The sequence below is a fragment of the Chionomys nivalis genome, chromosome 1, assembly GCF_950005125.1.
Source record: "Chionomys nivalis chromosome 1, mChiNiv1.1, whole genome shotgun sequence".
Lineage (NCBI taxonomy): Eukaryota > Metazoa > Chordata > Mammalia > Rodentia > Cricetidae > Chionomys > Chionomys nivalis.
Window position 1 is genome coordinate 164,480,562 of NC_080086.1, and position 22,287 is coordinate 164,502,848.

At 49.1% G+C, this 22,287-nt stretch overlaps 1 protein-coding gene across 1 annotated transcript; it reads left to right on the top strand.

Moving 5' to 3' along the window:
- The first annotated feature begins 3,614 nt into the window (after positions 1-3,614).
- On the top strand, positions 3,615-18,518 carry Klrg2 (killer cell lectin like receptor G2). The gene is made up of 5 exons (XM_057782822.1): positions 3,615-4,428; positions 11,775-11,876; positions 12,197-12,342; positions 17,143-17,246; positions 17,585-18,518. Exons 1-5 carry the CDS (start codon positions 3,663-3,665, stop codon positions 17,703-17,705), a joined length of 1,239 nt encoding a protein of 412 aa, XP_057638805.1. The 5' UTR covers positions 3,615-3,662; the 3' UTR covers positions 17,706-18,518.
- The last annotated feature ends 3,769 nt before the right edge of the window (positions 18,519-22,287 follow it).

Genomic DNA, 22,287 nt, shown 5'->3' on the forward strand with positions numbered 1-22,287 from the left:
ACTCACTAAGCAGGGAGTTCTAAACTGTGTAAGAGAGGTCAAGTTAAGCACAAGCAAACAAGGAATGTGAGCACACTGATTCCTCTCTGCTCTAGACCATAGATGTGATGTGACGAGCTGCCTTGAATTCCTGCCTGGACTTCCCCTCAGTGATGGACTGTAACCCGGAATAAACCCTTTCTCCTCTGAGATGCTTTCTATCATTTCATCACAGCAATTGAACCGAAACTAGAACACTAAAGGATGGCAAAGGGATGGCAGACACACGAGAAGGATACACAGTGTCTCCTGAAGTCCACAGAATTGAACTCATGTGTGCAGAAGGATACACAGTGTCTCCTGAAGACTACAGAATTGAACTCATGAGCGCAGAAGGATACACAGTGTTTCCTGAAGACTACAGAATTGAACTCATGTGTGCAGAAGGATACACAGTGTCTCCTGAAGACTACAGAATTGAACTCATGAGCGCAGAAGGATACACAGTGTTTCCTGAAGACTACAGAATTGAACTCATGTGTGCAGAAGGATACACAGTGTCTCCTGAAGCCTACAGAGTTGAACCCATGAGCATAGAAGGATACACAGTGTCTTCTGAAGCCCACAGAATTGAACTCAAGAGTGCAGGGACCCGCTGACAACAGACACAGAGAGACTCAGGCAGTGTTTGCAGATCTTCTCCCCGGAGCCTCTCCCACTGTGGTTCTGACACTCCAGCTCTGTCTTTCTCACATCAAGTGCTAGATTCCTACAAAGGAAGACCTCATATGGCAGTCACAGGGAAAGGCGGGTGCTATAGGCACAAGCATACTGTGCTGACCTCCCAGGGGGGCCGAGCACTCCCAGGAAGACAGCTTACTAGGTCGGAAGGACTGCCAGGGCAGAGTCCCACAGACTGAGTGGCTTCAATTATCCCCTCAATTCTGGAGACCAGAAATTCGAGATCACAGCGTCAGGAGGGTTGGTTCCTTAGAAAAGCATCTACTCTTTGCCCTACCCGTAGCTTCTCCTAGCTTTGATGGCATCCTCCATAATTTATTTGGTTTGTTTGGCTTCTGGGTGCATTCTCCCGATCTCTGCCTTCAAGTTCTGGCATTTTCTCTGAGCACAGGTCTCTGCAAATGTCTTCTTTTTCTGGAGATACCAGCTATATTGTATTAGTATAGCCTCTTCTCAGCTAAATGACCCTGTTTCCCGCTGAGGTCCTGGGAGAGAAGACTTCAATATATGAATCTGTTGGGTGGGAAACAGCTCCCGCTGAAAAATGGAAAGTGGGGAGCAGCTGAAGACTGCAGATTTGAGGCAGCAGAGGCAAAGGGGAGGAGGAAACCCAGCTGGCTTTGGTATTAGGAAAGTGAGGATGGGGGATTCGAGGACAGGAACGTACCCAGGTGTTGTGATGTACGCTGATCCCTAGCACCTTTGTCACCACCACCCTTCTCTAACAGAATTGTCCCCACCCACTACCTCTGTTCATGTCCCAAGTACAATTCAAACCTGTGCTGTCTTTTCTGTCATCCTTCCTACCTTCTCAAAACCTTCCTCATAACAGGCACCCTTGCCATCAAATCCAGCAGACTCTCTTCTGCTCATGTGTCCCTTATAAGCCTCTGATGGTTTTTGCACCCTTCTCTTTCATCATTTCTTCCTTTTTTTTCATGTGTTTTGTTTTATTAGTTTTTTTGTTGTTGGTGGTGGTGGTGGTCTTAGTTTGGTTTTTGTTTTTTTTCAAGACCGGATCTCTCTGCTACTCAGTCTGGTACTCACTCTATAGACCAGGCTGGCTTTGAACTCACAGAGATTCACCTGCCTCTGCCTCCCAAGTGCTGGGATTAAAATCATACACCAGCACAGCCTGGGTGTTTTATTTGTACTTTTTGTTTTAGAAAGATTTTTTTGAACTGGAGAGATAATTCAGTGGTTAAGAGCACTGACCGCTCTTCCAGAGGTCCTAAGTTTAATTCCCAGCAACTACATGGCGGGCTCACAACCATCCATAATGAGGTCTGGTGTCCTCTTCTGGCCTGCAGGTATATATGCGGGCAGAACACTGTGTACATGATAGATAGATGATAGATAGATAGATAGATAGATAGATAGATAGATAGATAGATAGATAGATAGATAGATTTTTTTTAAAAAAGAGGCTTTCCTTGAAATAGATTTTCCTTGAAATATATGCAGATGAAGATGGTTTTAAACTCCTGATCCTCCTGCCTCCACCTCTCAGTGCTGGGGTTACAGGCATTGGTCACCCCATACCCACCTGGAAATCACAGTTCTGTGCTGTTTAAGATGCATTTTCATGGTGTTAGGGAGAAAATAGCTCAGCTGGCAAGCAGCCTGCCATGCAAACATGAGACTTGTCTTGCTCATCTGAAGTCAGAGTTAACTGAGTCATCTCTTTTGTCTGATAACCCTACCCTGGAGCACTGGTTACAATAGCAGTGACCTCCCGTGCCTCAGCAGACTCAGGCGGTGAGGAAGGACCCTCAAGGAATCTGTATTTTAAACGGCTATTCAGGAGCTGGAGAGATGATGGTTCAACGGTAAGAACTTGCTGCACTATAATGAAGAATCTAGTTCAAATCCCAACAACAACATCAGGCGACTCACAAATACCTGTAACTCCATGTTCAAGATACCCCACTTCACAGCTCTGTTAGACACCCTGCAATACACACTTCAATGCTAAAAGAAAATCTATAATAATAAACACCATATGCAGGCCAAGTGTGGTGGCGCACACCTTTAATCCCAGTACTCAGTGCTTCTGTGAGTTTGAGGCTAGCCTGATCTAGAGGGAAAGTTCCAAGAGAGCTGGGACTACCTAGAGAAAATGTCTCAAAAAAAAAAAAAAAGACAAACAAAAATACAAAACAAATGAAAAACCCCACAAATCTGTATTGCTACCTCACCAGGCAGGTGGAGGGCCCCACACTTCGTGGGAATATGAGCGTTCGTTCCTCACTTCTTTTTGTTATTATTATTGTTTGTTTTGATGAGACAGGGTTTCACTGTATAAACCTTGACTGTTCTGGAGCTCCCTATGTAGACCAGACTGGCCTTAAACTCACAGATTCCTTTGCCCCTAGAGGGATGGGATTAAAGGTGTGGGCCAAGGCCCCTAGCTCATTCCTCATTCTCCAAATGTGTTAGTTCCACACTTCCAGAGTTGGAATCAGGACTTGAATCTTTTACCCTCTCCCAAATTGTGCAACCGGTGACCCTCTACCACTCTTTAGAAGAACATCCCATCCCTTTCCTTTGCTCTGATACTTTTGAAGTCCTTGTCCACACGGATTTAGCCAACGGCTTCCCGCTTAATCTATAACAGAACCTACACGCGGTACAGAGCCAACTCGGGGAACGGGTGGGGCTCGGGATGAAGGAGACGGGGGAATCTGCAGGTCTCAGGTTCCCAGGGCTGCTTTTAGAGCCACCCCACCCCGTGACTCGCTCAGCCAACCCCGCCCAGCAACCTGTGCCACGGAAAGGCGGGGCTGGAGCTCCGAGAGGCGTGGCCAATTCGTAGCCACAGCCAATCACAGAGGGGTCCTTTAGAGAAGCGTAAAGTTGACAACTTCAGGGACAGACGCGAAGTTTCTGGGAACCCTGCCTAGTTACGACGCTCGGCTTGTCTTGGGGACTTGGCGCGCGGGATGGAATGGACCCGGGAAGCTTCTGGGGGAGGCCAGGCCGCGGCCGGGTCCCCAGAGGAGCCCTTAGAAAGCCCGGAAACGGAGCAAATGCAGATCCCCGTGGAGGCACCGCAACCCCGGGTTCCCGACGGTAACCCGAGGCCAGAGCGGACCGGGCGGGAGGAGGCGGACGCGGAGCTCCGGGAGCTCTCGGAGGAGAAGCCGCAGCCTCCGGCTCGGTCCGGTCCCCCGCGCTTGCCGCCGCTCAGCCTGGGCTATGGCGCTTTCCGCCGCCTGGGCTCATGCAGCCGCGAGCCGCCGTCGCCGAGTCCCAAGTGGACCGAGCAGCCCCGGGACGGCGAGGCCGAGCTGCAGCCCTGGACGGCGTCAGGAGAGCCCGGGTCTTTTGCGCCCATGGAGCTGCAGGTAGACGTGCGCGTTAAACCCGTGGGCGCGGCGGGAAGCAGCCGCTCGCCCTCGCCTGCGCCGTCCACGCGTTTCCTCACCGTGCCGGTGCCAGAATCGCCCGCCTTTCCCCGCCGCTTCGCGCCCACGCTCCCGCGGCTGCCACGCGTCCCGTCATCGGGCTCCACGTGGGGTCGTGCATCGCCGCTGGCCGCCACTCCGACCGAGTGGATCGGCCCCGCCGAGGGCAGCGCTGTCCCCCCGGGCTCACCCACCTGTCGCTGCCGCTGCCAGGACCCGGGACTGAGCAAAGAAAATGCCGAGCTGCTGCAGCGTGCAGGAATGGACAGCAAGAAACTGCCACGGGCCATCACGCTCATAGGTGAGTGCTCAGCGGTGTCGGTGCCCAGGCCTTGAATCAGACTAACCAGGAGCCCCGCTGGCTGCCTCAAGCCCATCCTGCTTCTCCGTCTCAGAAATAATAAGAACCAAACCAGGGTCCTGTCCCTCCCCCGGGGAACTTTCTTATTTCTTCTCAGTGGGAGCGGCATCTCGGAGAAGTACAAGTGGAAGGAACTTCGGGTGAGGGGAAGTGATTCACAATCACGTGGCAGTGGTGGCCTGGGTACACCTCCTAGGACGAGGCTTCTTTTTTTCCGCCTTGAGAAGGGTCACCCATCCGCACACACTGAGCTGGCCTGGTGCCAGACATCTAGGATGTGCGTAGGTTTTGCTTTGGTTGTGAAGGGGAAGCGAGCCAAACACTGAAGAAAGCCCCGGTGTTAGTTTGCTTTCTCTTACTGTGATAAAGCACTGACCAAAACCAACTTGGGGAGAAAAAGATTTATTTGGTTTATAGGTTGCAGTCCACCAAGGGAAACTAAGGCAGGAGCCTGGAGGCTAGAACTGAAGCCTAACCACGGAGGAAGGCTGCTTCCTGGCTTGCTTTCTTATACCACCCCACCCGACCCGCACCCCCATCCCACCCGTGGTACCGCCCTCGGTAGGCTGGGCCCTCCCACATCCATCCTTATACTAAAATGCCCAACTGAATTGCCTACAGGCCAATCTGATGGAGGTATTTTCTCAAGGGAGGTTCCCTTTTCCAGGTGACGCTTGCTTGTCTCAAGTTGACAAAACAGTAACCAGCCAGCCCCCTAAAGGTTGGAAGTCGTTCTGAATGAGGAAAGGCTCTGTTGGTTTATGGGGCCATCCTTGGTTGGGGGTGGTAGAGGTTCATTACAGACTAGCGAGATCAGTCTGAAGGGGCCAGTGCCTTGCCCAGCGGGTAACTGCACCAGTCTGGGGCAATGAAAAGGCAGGACAGTAGCCAGCAAGTTCCTAGGAGACCTCAGAGGGAGGGCTTGAGCCTTAGATCTCTAAGAACGTGTAGAATTCTGTGAGCAGTTATCCGCGGCGGATATGAGTTCACCGTTGCTGTTCCAAGTTTCCCACACACTCGGTGCCTCTTCCTCATACAAATTCATTTTCTTGCATTGGAGGTCTGACATGTGTTCCTAGTCCAAGGTGGGGGGATCAGCAGGGCTGTGCCTCTCACTGAGGTTCTGGGGGTAGGGGTGGAGGGTCAGATCCTCTGCTGTCAGCCCCAGCCCTTCTGCTCTCTTGCTTTGCCTCCCTCCTCACGGGTAAGGACCCTCATGATCACACTGGGACCAGAACAGCCTCCAGTTAAGGATCAACTGACCTGTATTCCCTGGTTCTAGGGTTCTAGAGGACTAGGGACATCTTTGGGGCGATGGTATACCAGCCTATAGCTTTTTACCAAATTCTTTCATATTTATTTTTCATGTTTACTTTTAAATTTTATTTTATACGTAGGAGTGTCTGCATGTATGTCTGTGTACCACTTTCGTTCCTGGTGCTTACAGAGGTCAGAAGAGGGTATCAAATCCCCTGGAACTGGAATTGAAAGCAGTTGTAAGCCCTACCTTGTAGGTGCGGGGACCCAACTCAGGTTTCCTGCAGGAGCAGCCAGTGTTCTTTAACTACTGAGCCATCTCTCCAGTTCCTTTATCAGATTCTTTTTCTTGCTTCCCAGGGGCTGGAATTATAGGCGTGCACCACCACCACCTGGCTCAGATTTTTTTTTCTTGTTTTTTTTTTTTTTTTTCAAAACAGGGTTTCTCTGTAACTTTGTAGCCTGTCCTGGAACTAGCTCTCGTAGACTAGGCTGGCCTTGAACTCTGCCAGAGATCTGCCTGCCTCTGCCTCCTAAATGCTGGGATTAAGGGCGTGCGCCACCACCGCCCAGCCAGGTTCAGATTCTTAAAGAATCTGTAACCTAAGAAGAACCGGCACTGAAGTGACGTTGCTGGATTTCCTTGAGAAATTAGTTCTGACTGTCTTATGGAGGAAGGCTGAGGCTGCTCGAGGCTGAGAAGAGTCAGGATTTATGGTAGAGGACAGGGCTCAGGAGGCGGAGTAGGTGGGCAGGACCACAGGTTGGATAGAGCTAAGCTAGAAGGGGAGGTCTCTCCCAGGTGTCTGACTAACTGGGCGGCAGATTGTTAGCTCTTAAAGGAAAATGTGGGAAGAGATGGAGAAATAAACAAGGATTACGTTGGTCTGCAGGCTCCTGCTTGGCTGGGGAACTCAGCCGAGCGCTTGATCCTGGGAGGTTGAGCAGGTTATCTCTGTAAACAAGAGTCTGACTTGCTGGACGCCAGCTCAGCTGCTTCGCAGTCCTGTGTGAACGTGGAAGGAGCAAACCACTGTGGAGGGGGCTGAAAATACTGCTGCTTGGTCTAGTCCCTTCTTTCTTTGGGCGGGTACCCTGAAGGAGCTGTCTAGCTGTTAGTGAAGGAACCAAAGGCCGAGAGACATATTTTAAGACAGGGTCTCAGGTATACTAGGCTGACCTCGAGCTCACTATACAGTTGAAGAGTGACCTTGAACTGCTGGGATTAAGGGGCTATGCCACTCCACCTGGTTTCTGTGCTGCTGGGGATCACACCTGGGGCTTCAGGCATGGTAGGCGAGTGCTCTACCAACTGTTCGGGCAGCTGGCGGGAGAGAGGTGGTGGGAAAGCTGAGAAAGGTGAAGGGCTGTAGCCTCCTCTTCTCCCTCACATCTTGGCTTGGACTTCATTCTCTTATCCCCAAGGGAACTTAGGGTTGCTACCTCACAGTCTCATCTGGACTGTGCTTCGTTATCCCAGGATTCTTCACACGGGCCACGATGGCCTCCTAAGTATATCCTTGGGGGGATGGAAGGTGAAGGCACGGACTTGCCTGCTCTCCAACACCTGGCACACCGTGGCTTCTCAGACAGTCTGTCTATTCGTACAAGTCAGAACTTATTACTCCCTGCATCCCTCTGGGGAGAAGACAGAGTGTTTGATCTCAGTGGTTGTCTTGCAATTGGCACACTTATGGAGAAGGATTGCCCCACCCAGCCCCTGGCCTCCGGGAGTCCATACTGCCAGGTGGCCATGCAATGGGGAGCGGTCACAAAGTGAGAGACAAGTTAGTCTGCCTGTGGGGGGCAGGGAGGCTGTTGGCGATGAGGCTGGGGGATGGGGGTTGTTTGGTGAGACAACCTTAGAATTCCAAAGATGGTCCAGGCTTGATGGGTCTCAGGGGAGTGGTTAGGATTTTGAAGCAAGGATGTTCTTGGAGCTCAGTGCAGAGGAGACGTCAATGTCATGGAGAAGAGCCGAGGCCCTCAGGGAACCTGCTAAGCCTTGCACTGGCATAAGCCCCTTATGTTCTTTTGGGGACATGATGTCCTTTAGCAGTAACTGCAGGGCTGGGGCAGGGAGAAGACGGTTAAGGGGACCCAGATGTGTCAGTGTTTTGCTGAGAGTGTATAGAGTGTATTTGTGTAACTTGTGTGACCAAGAGTTGTTTTGTCAGCCCGGTAAGGTGACTTACACCTACAACCCCAGCACCCAGGAAGCTGAAGCAGAGGGCTAAGCTTTTGTCCAACCGGGGCTACATATGGAGACCCCATCTTTAAAAAAAAAAAAAAATTGTGATGTGTAGCGAAGCCCGTAATCCCATAATGCCAGAGTTTTTCCAAGATTGTTGCAAGTTTGAAGCTAGCCTGGGCCAGAAACCTCCAGGCCAGGTGGGCCATAGAAATCCTAATTTCAAAACCTAAAACAGAAAATGGTGGTGTGGACTCTTCCACTTTAACTCTGCAGGAGCCTGAACTAGGTGGGTCCCCTACCTGGTTTGAGAGAACTTACTCACCCCCTGGGTTTCTTTCATGCTTTGCTTTCTGAAGGTCAGAGCTAAACGGAGGTTCAGCCACAAGAATTACAGTGACTGGTGAATTTATCTTCCTTGTAAAGTATCCCCTTCTTTTGGTAACAGGTGTATTGAGATGCAATTCATATAGCATACAAGAAGCCATCTTACAGTGTGCAATTCAAGGGGTTTTACATATCCAGTGTTGTGCTACCACCACCAATTGGTTTTAGATTTTTTTTTAAATGCTGGAAACAAACCTTCCACCCCCAGACCCCACCAGTCTTTCTGTCTCTAAACACTCTCTGGACATACATGTCACTGGGTTCACAGAACATGCACCCTTCCATCTGGCTTCTTTCTGCTTTGTTTGTTGACAGGGTTTTCCCATATAGTTCAGGCAGACCTGAAAGTCTTTTTTCTAATTAATTTACTTTTATGTGTATGAGTGTTTGCCAGGTGTGTGCCTTGGGCTCGGAGTAGGGCATGTGAGCTGCCATGTGGGTGCCAGGAACTGAAGGTCCTCTGGAAAGGCGGCCAGTGTTCTTAATCCTTGAGCCCTCTCCAGCCCTTGGCCTGAAACTCCTAATGCCCCTGCCTCAGCCTCCTGAATGTGCCTACAGGATTGTGCCGCCATCCTTGGCTGTCTGACTTCTTCGGGTTAATGTGATTTCAAGGTTTGTATGTGCTGTAGCATAAACCTGGTAGTTCTTTTGTTTTTATTGCTGGATATTATTCCATGGCATGAATATATTGTGTTTTGATTATCTACTTATCAATTGATAGAAATCTTGGGAAATACCTTTAAAAGACAAATCGTGTATTTAAAAATTCCAGAGGCTAGAGAGATGGCGCAGCACTCGAGAGAACTTTCCAGCACTCACAGTGGGATGCTCACAGCCACTTATAACTCCAGCTCTGTGGGATCCAGCACCTTCTTCTGGTCTCCGAGGCATGTACAAGCAAACACACACATGAATGTAGTTAAAAATATATCTGAAAAAAAAACATATTCCAGGCCTGGATTTAGGACCCAGTGGGTCAACATCTGCATGCTTGAGAGCCTGGGTTAATTCCCCGGCACAAAATTAAAAATAAAAATAAAAAACAGTTTACAGTGTTTCATCTCTCCCCCCCCACCCCCCCACCTCCCCACCTTCCAAGACAGGGTTTCCCTGTGAAGCTCTAGGTGTCCTGGAACTCACTCTGTAGACCAGGCTGGCCTCAAACTCACAGAGCTCCACCTGCCTCTGCATCCGGAGTCCTGGGATCAAAGGTGTGCGCCACCAGGCCTGGCACAATTATTCACTTCAGATAAAGTCCCGCTGCAGAACAGTCTTGACTTTCTTGCAGTTTGAGGAAATACGGTAACTACTTTCCTACCACCCTCACCCTTGCATGATCGCACCCCATTGCTGCCCCTCATCCCTGAGAAGCGAATGACCCCGAGGGCCTCGCTGCCAGGTTCTAGGAGGCCGCATCCCTCTGTGCTCTGTTGTGTCGGGAGAGATCTGGTTTCGGAGGGCTTTGTGGCTTCCATCGCGCCTGCGCCTCTGCTGAAGCACGGACATGGCGGCTGCCGCTGCTGCTCCTGCTTTTCCTCACGGCTTCTCCCTCTGCCAGGTGTGAAGGCTAATGGATTTGTCAGCTTGTAAGAATCTAGATTCAGGCAGGGAGATGGATTCTCTGATTGTGTTCATTGATGCGGGAAATCCTGTGTTAACTGTGGGCAGAACCATTCCCTATGCCGCGGGTCTTGGACTGTATTAAATGGGGTGGCCAACTGCGCTAGGGATGCATCCCTCACTGTTTCCTTCTTGTGGAAGTCATGTGACCAGCTGCTTCCAGCTACTGTTGCCTTGACTTCCCCGCCATGACCCCATGACCGTACACTTGAACTGTGAGCTGGAATCAGCCCCTTCTCCCTAAGTTGCTTTTGTCAGGGTGTGTTACCACAGCAATAAGAAAAGGAACCAAGATACCGTTGTCCTCACTGTCAGGATGACACGCAGCATTTAAAGGCGGGGCTTGGGCCAGGCATGATGGCAACTTCTTAAAATTTACATTTATATTTATTTATTTAGTGGTGGTAGGTGACACACATGCAGTGTGCACGTGTGTGAAGGTCAGGGGACAAATTGTGGGAGTGAGCTTTCTCTTTCTACCGTGCGGGTTCCAGAGATGAAACATCAGGCTTGGTGGCAAGCACCATCACCTGTTGAGCCATCTGCCGGCCTTGGTCACAGCCTGTAATCCCAGGTCCCCGAGAGGCTGAGGTGGGAGGATTACCTGAGTTTAGGACCTGTCTCAAAATGGAAGGACAGCTGGGTGAGGTGGCGCACGCCTTTAAGCCCAGTACTTGGCAAGCAGAGGCAGGCGGATCTCTGTGAGTTTAAGGCCAGCCTAGTCTACAGAGTGAGTTCCAGGACAGTCAGGACTCCATATTGCAGTGGTTCTCAATCTGTGGGTCACAGGGGTCGCCCAAGACCATCAGAAAACAGATCTTTACATTAAGATTCATAAAAGTAGCAACATGACAGTTATGAAGTAGCAACAAAAATAATTTTACAGCTGGGTCACCAGAACATGAGGAACTGTTGTATTAAAGGGTCTCAGTGTTAGGAAGGCTGAGAACCACTAAGAGAGAGACTCTGTTTCAAACAAAATAAAACCCCTAAGGACAGGATAACAGAAACCAGGGGGCTGTGTCCTTCTCTGCCCCTCATACTCATCCCCTGCCTGCAACCCCTCTACCGGGTGCCCTTGGCCTTTGAGCCCTAGACCAGGCCCATGGCCGCTGACCGCCCACGGCTGTGGGGAACCGAGTCTGCCCCTGTGGTCGGAGGCCGCTCGTTCGTTTCCCAGAAATCATCTCAGGAACTATATTAGTTAAATCACTGCTTGGCCAATCACTTAAGCATATTTCTAGCTAGCTCTTACATCTTAAATTGACCCGTTTCTATTATTTTATATTTTACCACGAGGCTTGTGGCCTACCAGCAAGGTTCCAGCTGACAGCTTGCGTCTTTCTCCTCTGGCGGCTCCATGGCGTCTCTTTCACTTTACCCCGTCTTCACTTCTAGAGACTAGAAAGGCAGCTGAGATTTCGATGAAAAATCATGTGGTCAGGACTTGACCTTGACTTGACCTTGTCTGGCTTTGACCTTGTAGAGCTGCGGTCTAGTCCCTGCTCTTTCTTCTGTGGCATGTTGCCCATGGTGTCCTGGACTCTCTGCCCCTCACCCACAGCTGTGGCAGCTACGCTTCTGTCTGGCACACAGGCACACCACATGGTGTGTGTGCATCGTTTGCTGCGTTTTGCAGAGCCTTTATCTCCTAGCCGTGTGAGAAGGAGGCAGAGCATATTCCAGCACATCTCCTCAGTACGAAGCTCCGATCTAACCCGAGTGCTTTGCCCGGGTGTCCCATGGAGCTGGTGCCAGGGTAGAGGATGGGAGGTGGGTGTCGAATGTGGTAATGGTGGTCTCATAACTTGCCTTTCTGTTCCCTTTCCAGGGCTGCCCCTGTACATGAAATCCCTGCGCTGGGCTCTGGTGGTCATGGCTGTGTTCCTGGCTTTCTGCACTGTAGCCATTGTGGCACTGGCCTCTAGAGGTGGTATGGTATCCCGTCCCTACCCTGTGTCCTTGTAGCACCTTTGAGACCAGAGAGAGCAATGTGCAGCCTAAAGAAAGGTTGGCTTTTTCCTCCCTTTGGCCACAGCTTGTGACCCCTCTCCAGGGGAGCTTTTCACAGTGCAGGCTGTACAACCTTCCTAAGGGTTTCTCTGCCCACCCTCTTTCCCACCTGGAAGCTCGCCAGCTCCCTACCCGTAGATTCACTCCCTCAGCCGAGGTCATGGCCGGGTTTTGTTTTGTCCATGTATTTAGGCACAGCCCCTTAGAATCTCTCCTTGACCCACAGATCTCTGCTTTCAGGAACCAGGTGCCAGCCATGCCCTCAAGGCTGGCTGTGGTTTCAGGAACACTGTTACTACCTCTCGGAAGAAGCCCAAGACTGGGAGGGCAGCCAAGCATTTTGCTCGGCCCACCATGCCACGCTGCCCCTGCTGGGCCACACCCAGGTGAGAAAGGCTAGCTCGAAGAGGGAGGTGTCATCCCAGGTCCTTGAATCTTAGCCCTGGAAGAAATCTCTAGATCAAGTCCTTCATGCTCTAAGAGTCACCATGGCCCCAAAGGACTAAAGTGACAGGCACAGGGACCAGATATCAGGTGTCCAAGGGTTTCCTTCTGAGAAGGCAGAGCTAGAACAGTCCCATCCAACCTGGGTTACTCAGCCAGTTAACAGTGGAGGCAAGCTTGCTGGGAGAGACCCATGGGCCCTCCCAGGGTGTGGTATAGAAAATACAGCATGAGCCGGGTGGTGGTGGTGCACGCCTTTAATCCCAGCACCTGGAGGCAGAGGTAGGCGGATCTCTGTGAGTTCAAGCCAACCTGGCCCACAGATTGAATTCTAGGACAGCCAGAGAAACTCTGTCTCGAAAAAGATAAGAAAAAGAAAATACAGCATGTTTAGTGGTGTGTAAGTGTCAGGGATTGTCTGTAAGTGCTGGGGAACAAAGCATCTCAGAAATTACTTAGTGCCTTGTGACCATAAACAATTCTTTCTTTTTCTTTTCTTTTTTAAAAGACAGTCTCGCTATGTAGTCCTGGCTGGCCTGAAACTCTCTATGTAAACCAGGCTGGTTCAGATTCACAGAGATCCACCTGCCTCTGCCTCTGTGTCCTAGGTGCTAGAATTCAAGACATCCCCCACCACACTCAGCTGAAAAGATGTATTTTTGTTGATGTTGAGTGTGTCTGCATGTGAGTACAGGGCCCATGGAGCTGGAATTGCAGGGGGCTGTGAGCGTCACCTGATAGATGCTGGGAACCAAATTCAGCTCCTCTGAAAAAGCAAGCCTCAGCTGTTTGTGACCTCTTCGTGCCTCCAAAACCAGCACCACCTGGGAAACTCTTACACATTACTAGGTTTAGCTACCAGCATAAGACTGAGCCTCGGTCCCCTCTGGGCCACAGCCTCTGTGTGCTGACCCTGGGGAAACACGTCCCAGAAGGTTTGCCTCAGTGATGCTGGTCTCTTCTTGGTCACAGCCCTTGCCGACCAGAATAAATTGACCCAGGGAAGCAAAGGCTTCACTAGAGTGGTTATATATATATATATATATATATATATATATATATGATTTATTTACTTTTATTTTATATGCATTGATGTTTTGCCTTCATGTATGTCTGTGTGAGGGTGTCGGATCCTCTGGAACTGGAGTCACAGTCACGAGCTTCCATGGGTGGCTGGGAATTGAACCCAGGTCATCTGGAAGAGCAGCCACTGCTCTTAACCACTGACCCATTCTCTAGCCCTTTCGCCTGCTTTCTTATAAGCCTATACTAGGGTTCTCTTGAGTAACAGAACTTATAGAATGAATTACACACACACACACTTTCTGTTTATATAAAGGGATTTATTCGAATGGCTTACAGGCTGTGGTCCAGCTAATTAAACAATGACTGTGCTTTTGTTTTTGTTTTTTGAGGCAGGGTTTCTCTGTAGCTTTGGGGCCTGGCCTGGAACTAGCTCTGTAGACCAGACTGGCCTCAAACTCACAGAGATCCGCCTACCTCTGCCTCTTAGAGTGCTGGGATTAAAGGCGTGCGCCACCACCTCCTGGCTCAATGGCTGTCTTTTAAAGGAAGGTCCAGGAATCCCATAGTTTAGTCCATGAAGCTGAATGTCCCAGCTGGTCTTCAGTATTTGCTGGAATCCCAAAGAAGTAGGCTCTAATGTCAGCGAAGGAATGGCCTTGCTAACCAGAACAAACAGAGAGCAAGCTTCCTTCTTCCATGTTATATAGACTTCCAGTTGAGGATGTGACCCAGATTAAAGGTTGATCTTCCCACCTCAAAGATCCAGATCAGAAATGGGGTTTCCCACTTTAAATGATTTAATTAAGAAAAATTCCCTCACAGGTGTGCCCAGACTTGCATTTTAGTTCATTTCAGATGTTGACAACCAAGACTAGCCACCACAGGGGCCATTATTAATCAAGAACATCCCCCCACACACAGACTTGCCTAGAGACCACTCTTAGTGGGGGCATTTTCTCAATCACGATACCCCCCAGCTATGTCTCTGTTGGTGTCAGGCTGGCACAACCACGTGTGCAGTTGCACGTGTGGATGTGTAGCCATGGGTGTGCTCTTGCGTGCGGATGCCAGGGGTCTCATTGGGACCTGGGGTGCACCAGTTTGAGTGGGCTGAATGGCCAGTGAGCCCCCCCGACACCTGCCTGGCTCAGTATGTAGGTGCTAGAGGTCAAACTCCGCTTCTCGTGTTCGTGTGTCGAGCTCTTTACCAGTTGAGCCGTTTCCTCACCTCCATAGCTAACTTTATAACGAGAAAACATCCGCTTAGCTCAGCTTCGGAAGTTGAAGGGCATGGTGCCCACATCAGTTCAGTTCTAGTATGGGTGGCAGGTGGTGGCAGGCAGGAGAGAAGGGTTCTACTATAAGCCAGGAAGCAGAGATAAACTTACAGCTTCTTCAAGGGTACACCTCTAGGGACCCAAGGACCTCCCTGGGTTCAGTCCTGAGCACTGATGGAGAACTTAGAGCTTAAATCAGAACAGTCTAAGCCGAGAAACCAGCCCAGTTCCCTGCATCAAAGCCCCACCCAGCCTGGCTGCATCTGCAGAATAGAAACAGTGGAGACATGGTAGATCCAGAAGTGGGTCCCTAGAGAGTGCGTGAAGCTGGGACAAGACCAGCAAGTGTGGGTTCGCCAGCTAAGCCCTATGCTAATGCCTCCTGAAACAGCCATCCAGTGTCGCAACTGCCACCAGACAGCCTGGCCCTGCCCTCAGACAGATCAGACATATTTAGCTCACAGTGACCTTGGACCCGAGAAGAACAACACTACTCCATTTGGGGGCAAAGGTGTGTTTTAGCCATCCAGTTTGGAGCAGCTTGAGATCAAGCATTTATAAAATCTAACTAAAGGTTCAGTGCTCTGAACACAATTATATCATAATGTGTTCTTTATGATACTTAATGGCTTCTTTATGATTTGACTTGTTCTTTTTTTCACTTGCACATGCATGAACATTACATAAACATAAAATCCTTAAGTGTGTGTGTGTTTTTCTTTTTTAGTTGTCTTAGTTGCTGATCTATTGCTATGAAGAGACACAATGATCAAGGCATCTCTTTTTTTTTTTAATTATTTATTACATATACAGTGTTCTGCCTGCACACCAGAAGGCACCAGATTCCATTTTAGATGGTTGTGAGCCATGTGGTTGCTGGGAATTGAACTCAGGACTCAGAAAGAGCAATCATTGCTGTTAACCTCTGAACCATCTCTCCAGCCCCAAGGCAAGCACTTTTCCTTTTTTTTTTTTTTAAAAAAAAAAAAAAAAAAAAAAAACAGGGTTTCTCTGTGTAGCTTTGGTACCTGTCCTGAAACTCATTCTGTAGACCAGGCTGGCCTTGAACTCAAGAGATCCTCCCACCTCTGCCTCCTGAGTACTGGGGTTAAAGTGTGTGCCACCAACACCCAGCTAAGGCAGCTCTTATATAAAAGAAAGCATTTAATTGGGGGCCTGTTTACGATTTTTGAGGGTTGTCCATGATCATGGTGGGAAGCAGACAAGCATAATGGACACAGACACTGGGCATGGCGTGGGCTTTTAAGATTTCAAAATCCTCTCCCAGTGATACACCTTCAAAACAGGATAGGCCTCTTCCATCAAGGTCACCCTTCCTGATCCTTCCCAAACAGTTCATTAACTGGGGACCAAGCATTCAAATCTATGAGCCTGCAGGGGCCATTCTCCAGACCATCAAAGCTCTTTGGATTTACTGTTAAAAGTAATATAAAGGTGTGTACGGCAGCCACTCCTGCAACCCCTATCCCTCAGAAAGTGGAGACAGGAGACTGGGGGCCAGCTAAATGTGGTGATGTGGTGACCCCATGTACCAAGCAAGCAAGAATAATCAAGGACCGGTATTCGGAAGGACATTTCTCTTTGATAGCCCTATTGTAACTCCTTTTGGATTCTATTACTCCTTAAGTCAATATTCATGCATACATTTTGGTTTGGTTTTTCCCCAAGATAAGGTTTCTCCGTAGCCCTGGCTATCCTGGAACTTACTACGTAGTCCAGGCTGGCCTCAAACTCATAGATCTGCCTGCCTCTGCCTCCTGAGTACTGGGATTAAAGGCATGCATCAGCACCGCCTAGCTGTTTGTTTCTTATTGCTAAGGTCATGCCACAATTTTAGTGTAATTATTTGAGTGGGGGACACACACATGCACCCACTACAATGTATGTGTGGAGGTCAGAGGACGGTTTTGAGGAGTTGGTTCAGTCCTTCATTGTATGTCTCATCAGGCTGGGCAGCAAGCCTTTTAACCTCACCTTTGTGGTGGCTTTAATATTATTATTGATCCAGTGCAAGATAATTTTGCTCTTGTAGGGAACTGCAACATTAATCTTAATCAACCCCTGTCCCCATGAGCCAACCCTTCCTGGCTACTGGCTAACGCCTGGCATGCTTCGGTCTCCCAACTTGGCCCAGGGTCTCTCTCTCCTCTGAGCTGCTTGAGTCCCCCATTGTGTGATGACTGTCATATCCTCTTGAGATGGCATCACTCTCATTTCTGGTCCCCAAGTCTACACAGGGGACCAGGCTACCAGTGAGCATCCAGGTCAACTTCCATAATTACAGATATTCTACATGGCAAGATCTTTGAGCTGATTCCTTCCTGGAGGGGCATGCTGGAATCCTGCAAAGGCTTCGGGAAATGGGTGCCCTTGTAAGCCATGCCGTGCAAAGAACAGCTGCTTGCTTTTCTCTCTCAGGACTTCCTAAGAAAATACCAGATTACCAAAGACTCCTGGGTGGGGGCCCAACGAGGCCCTGAAGGCTGGCACTGGATTGATGGGGTCCCCTTGCCATCCCAACTGTGAGTAACTGGGTTCTCTCCTCTGATGTACTATAGCCTCCTTCTGCTCCACCCAACCAAGGGGGGCTAGTGCTAACGTATCTTTGTCACTCCAACCCCAGTGTGGGTCCCCAACCCATTCACCCAGGCAGAACTGTCATGTCTGCTTTTCAGATACAAAGTCTGTGGCTTAGGAACACCAGTGGTTCTGCCATGTAGCTGACCAGTAGGGGACATTGCCAGGCTTCTTTGCAGATATTCCCTGTCCATGTGCAGTGGCTGCTGCAGTGCCTGTCCTGTCCAGGAGAGGGGGCCCAGCAGCCTGAGTGTCTTCTCTCTCCTCCCTCACCTCACCTCAGGTCCCCAGAGGACAGCGACGACCACCCAGACTTCAGCTGCGGGGGTTTGGAAGAAGGCAGGCTCGTAGCTCTGAACTGTAGCTCTCTGAGACCCTGGGTCTGTGCCAGGGAGACCAAGTGACTCGGTGTCCTTGGTAGAGCTGTCTGGAGCCATATCAATTGCTTTTCCTTTGGTGTGACCAGAATATCTGACAGAAATGCTTCGAGGAGGCAAGAGTTACGGGGCTCGTGATGTCAGAGGGCTGCACCTGGAGGAGCTGCCCAGTCCACAGAAGATGGAGCCAGGGGTGGGAACAGGTTTCAAAGGCCTGTCACTGCTGACATACCTCCACAGTCCAGGCTCTACCTCCCAAAGTTCCCTCAGCCTCCAAATCCAGCACTACCAGCTGGAAACAAACTGGTAACAGGCATTTCAGATTCAAAGTGGAGCATTCCTGTCACAGGTCCCCTGAAGACTCATGGCAAGATCTCTCTATGTAACCCTGGTTGGTCTGGATCTTACTGTGTGGTCCACAGTGGCCTCAAGTTCTTAGACAACTCTCCCCGAGTACAGAGATTGTATGCCACCACACCCAGCCTATGGCTAACTCATAATGCAAAATGCACTCAGTTCAATTTTTTTTTTCTTTCTTTTTTTTTCGAGACAGGGTTTCTCTGTGGCTTTGGAGCCTGTCCTGGAACTAGCTCTTGTAGACCAGGCTGGCCTCGAACTCACAGAGATACGCCTGCCTCTGCCTCCCGAGTGCTGGGATTAAAGGCGTGCGCCACCATCGCCCGGCCATTCATTTCAATTTCAAGAGTCTCTTTTGGGGCTGGAGAGATGACTCAGCGGTTAAGGGCACTGATTGCTCTTCTGAAGGTTCTGAGTTCAATTCCCAGCAACCACGTGGTGGCTCACAACCACCTATAATGAGATCTGGTGCCCTCTTCTGGCCTACAGGCAGGATACTGCATAAATAAATTTTTTAAAAAAGAGAGTCTCCTTTGTTTTTGTTTCTTGAGACAGTTTCTTTGTGTAACAGCACAAGCTGTCCTGGAACTAGCTCTGTAAGACCAGGCTGGCCTTGAACTCAGAGATCCACCTGCCTCTGCTTCCTGTGCTGGGATTAAAGACATGCATCACCACCATGCAGTTAACCATAGTACTTTAAACTTGAGAAAGAAGCTGGGCGGCAGTGGCGCAGGCCTTTAATCCCACCACTTGGGAGGCAGAAGCAGGTGGATTTCTGTGAGTTTGAGTCTATCCTGGCTTATAAGTTGAGTTCTAGGACAGCCAAAACTGTTACACAGAGAAACCCTGTCTCAAAACACCAAAATTTAAAAAAAAAGAGAGAGAGAGAGAAAGAGGGACATCTGGGCTTATCTATGAGGGAGTTTCTAGGCTGGGTTGACGTGGAAAGACCCATTCTCAATGCGATTGGACCATGCCATGGGCTGGGATCCTAGTGTGAATAGAGAAATGAGTTGGGCGCCAACACCATCACATATTGACGTCACACCACTGGAACATCCTGTCGTGTCTTACACCCTAGTGTGACACTGACTTTGAAGACCCAAGCTCTACCAGCTCCCTAATGTCTTCCACAAGCTGCTAGGTGTTCCTGTCACTAGGACCCCTTCCCTGATGCTTCTCTGGAGAAGGGTTTGAGGTGTTTGCTCATGGGTATAGTTGGAGAAGCAAGCACAGTGGCATTATCCCAGCATCCCCACACTGTTAAGTATATGTCAGTCTGTCCAACCAGCCAGCATCCTTTTAGAGAGCCGGAACCACGGGTCCGGAAGAAGAGGAAAGAAAATCCATGTCCTTACAGACCATTAGCCTGGCTTTTGAGTCTTTACCAGCGGTGGGATGAGTGGAGGAAAACGAAGCCAGCAGTACTACAATCAGAACTATGCCCCTCGACTGACCCGGGTCCCTTCCCAAACTATGGAAGGTTAATTCCCAGTACCTGTAATGTGACCTTTTTAGAAGTAGTGTGTTTGTGTGCAATCAGGTAAAAATGAGGCCATCTGTGTGGCCCATCAAACATGACTGGTGAAGAGAAATTTGGTGGCTAGCAAGATTTCTCAGCGGGTAGAAGCTCTTGCTGCACAGGTGTCAGCCCCCACTTAAAGGTACACTTGAGTCCCTGTCCAGGTTCTGACCAGCAGAGGACAACCTATGCTTTGGGGAGAGGCTCATCTCAAACTGCAAAGGCATTTCCCACAATGCACTTGAATCTGTGAGTTAAAGTATGTGTGTGTAAGTCCAAGGACACCCCAAGAACAGTGGGGAATCCAAACAGCAATGCTGAGCAATTCCAGCCAAGAAAACTGTCTACCTTCTTCCATTAACAGTTCCGGTGCGCTAGCTAGTGTACTGGCCTGTATTAGCACATCTAATTCCCACCACAACCTAGTAAACTAGGGGTTAAGTTGGACTTCTAACTATAACTATACACAACAAGAAAAAATGATTCTAAGTAGCCCAAGCAGAAAGGGGAGAACTGAAGAGGCTTCTCTCCATGTGTCCACCTTCCTCCTTCTGGGCCACTTCCTCAGTAGAGTAACACAGTCACCAAATGTGCTTCACTAACCTGTCCTCAAGTCAAAAGATAGACAATCCAAGATGAAAGCTTCTAGTCACAGAAAGGTGACCATCTCGGGCAGGTGCAAGCGTCACTCTGGACTGCTGAAGTCAGTTACACTGCAACCAGAGTCGGAACTTGGACACCGCACTTCAGTGCGACTACGGTGGGAGGAAGGGTGAGTTTCCTGAACAGGACAGTAAGCAAACAGTACAGCAGACAGTGAGAATCTTCCAGGCATGTGTTACTCCCCTATTCTAAAGCAGGTTCTATGGTAGCTCAGTTTGGCCTCAAAATCATTGCAATTCTCCTGCCTCCCATGTATCTGGATTACAGGTATAAACCACCATGCCCAACTAATTTAGACCACAAACATGCTTACTGGCTAGTTCGGTTTTTTAAATTGTTTTTATTTATATGCATTAGTGTTCTGTCTGCATGCATGTCTGTCTGAGGGTATCAGACCCCCTGGAACTGTTAGTTAATTTTGAGTGGCCATGTGAGTGCTGGGAATTGAACCTGGGTCCTCATCAATGTTCCCAACTACTAAACCATCTCTCCAGCCCCAACTGGCTATTTATATAGTCTCCTTTAGCCTTAAACTTTGACCTTTTGAAGAAATTGGACCAGTTGTTTTGTAAAATGACATACATTCTGAATTTATCTTATTTCCTACAAATTAGAACTTGGGCCTATTTTTGAGACCGGGTCCTTATGTGATTTCGATACTGACTATTCAGAGATCACATTTTTACAAACAAACCTTGCCTAACGTTCAAAAGTTGCCCAGGCTAGTTGGTATTCACCTTGAAATTCTCCCACCTCAACTTCTCAACATGCCTAGATTATGGGAGTGGAGTGCTTGTCAGCAGACACTTTTGACAGATTACTTTGAGATCACGGATTTGTTTTTGCAATGCTGGAACGAATTCTGGGACATCATACAGACAGACAAGTGCTCAGTCACTGAGCTCCACTCCAGCTGTCAAGTAATTTCCACCACACTTTCTGGGGGAACATTCTGAGACCTAACATAACTCACATCCCAATTTTGCTGATTATTTTCATGTTATTCTAGGTTCAAAAGAAAAAGTTGAAGTAAAGCAAGACTGTAACAAAGGGGTTTTAGAAACAGGGCAGTACCACATACAGCTTTCTTTCATTTTCATTTTGTCCCAGGCACTCCTGAGGCTCCTTCATTGTCATTCCCAGCTTAGGCACACTATGCCCAGAAACTCAACTGATCCAGGTCTGATCAATGTCTGGCTTTCAGCCTAACACCTACTGGGCTAGCTAGGGAGATTAGGCTGATCCTTAGACATGGTTGTCATGCAGGCCTCGCAAAGCTCAGGAATATCTTCTGGCGCTGGCAATGCTCACTAATAGAACCCCTATCTCTACAGAATGCTGTTCTCTAAGCCCTCATCACCTGTTTTAACACCCAAAGAACAACTATTGTCTCAAACAACAGGCGAAAGAAGAAATATTAAAAAGGGACTTGGGATTGTCTTACTGGTATCCTAAAGTATTTTCACCAGGCATGGTGGTACATGGTTATAATCCTTAAATTGAATAGTAGAGGCGAGAGAACCAGGAGTTCAAGGTCATCTTTGACGACACAGTGAACTGGAGGTCAGCCTGGCCCCAAAAGATGGAGCAAGGAACCTGGATCTGTTAAGAAGGCACTTTTTATAAGCGTGAGAACCTAAGTATGATTCCCAGCAAAAAGCCAGGTGTGGTAGTACCCACTTGCAATTCCCATGCTGTGGTTCTCATTCCCGTATGTCCTCCATAGGGCTCTGTCCAGACATCTAACCTAATTTGTGAACTCCAGGTCAATAAGATCCTGTCTCAAAGGAGACTACAGCAGGCCACTAATTTGTGTGTCCCGTCCCCCCCCCCCCCCCAAAGACCAGGCAGTGCCTCTTGTCATTGAGGCAAAGGCACAATGATCAGGAATTCATGGTCAGTCTCAGCTAGAGTGAATTCTAGGTCAGTTTGGATTACATGAGACCTAACTCCCCCCCAAAAGTTATCTTATATATACTAATTTTACTAGTTAATATATTGTTTCTAGAAGGACAAAAGTTATTTGTTAACTACTAGGTAGTCATTAGTAAGTAATTAGCACTTTAA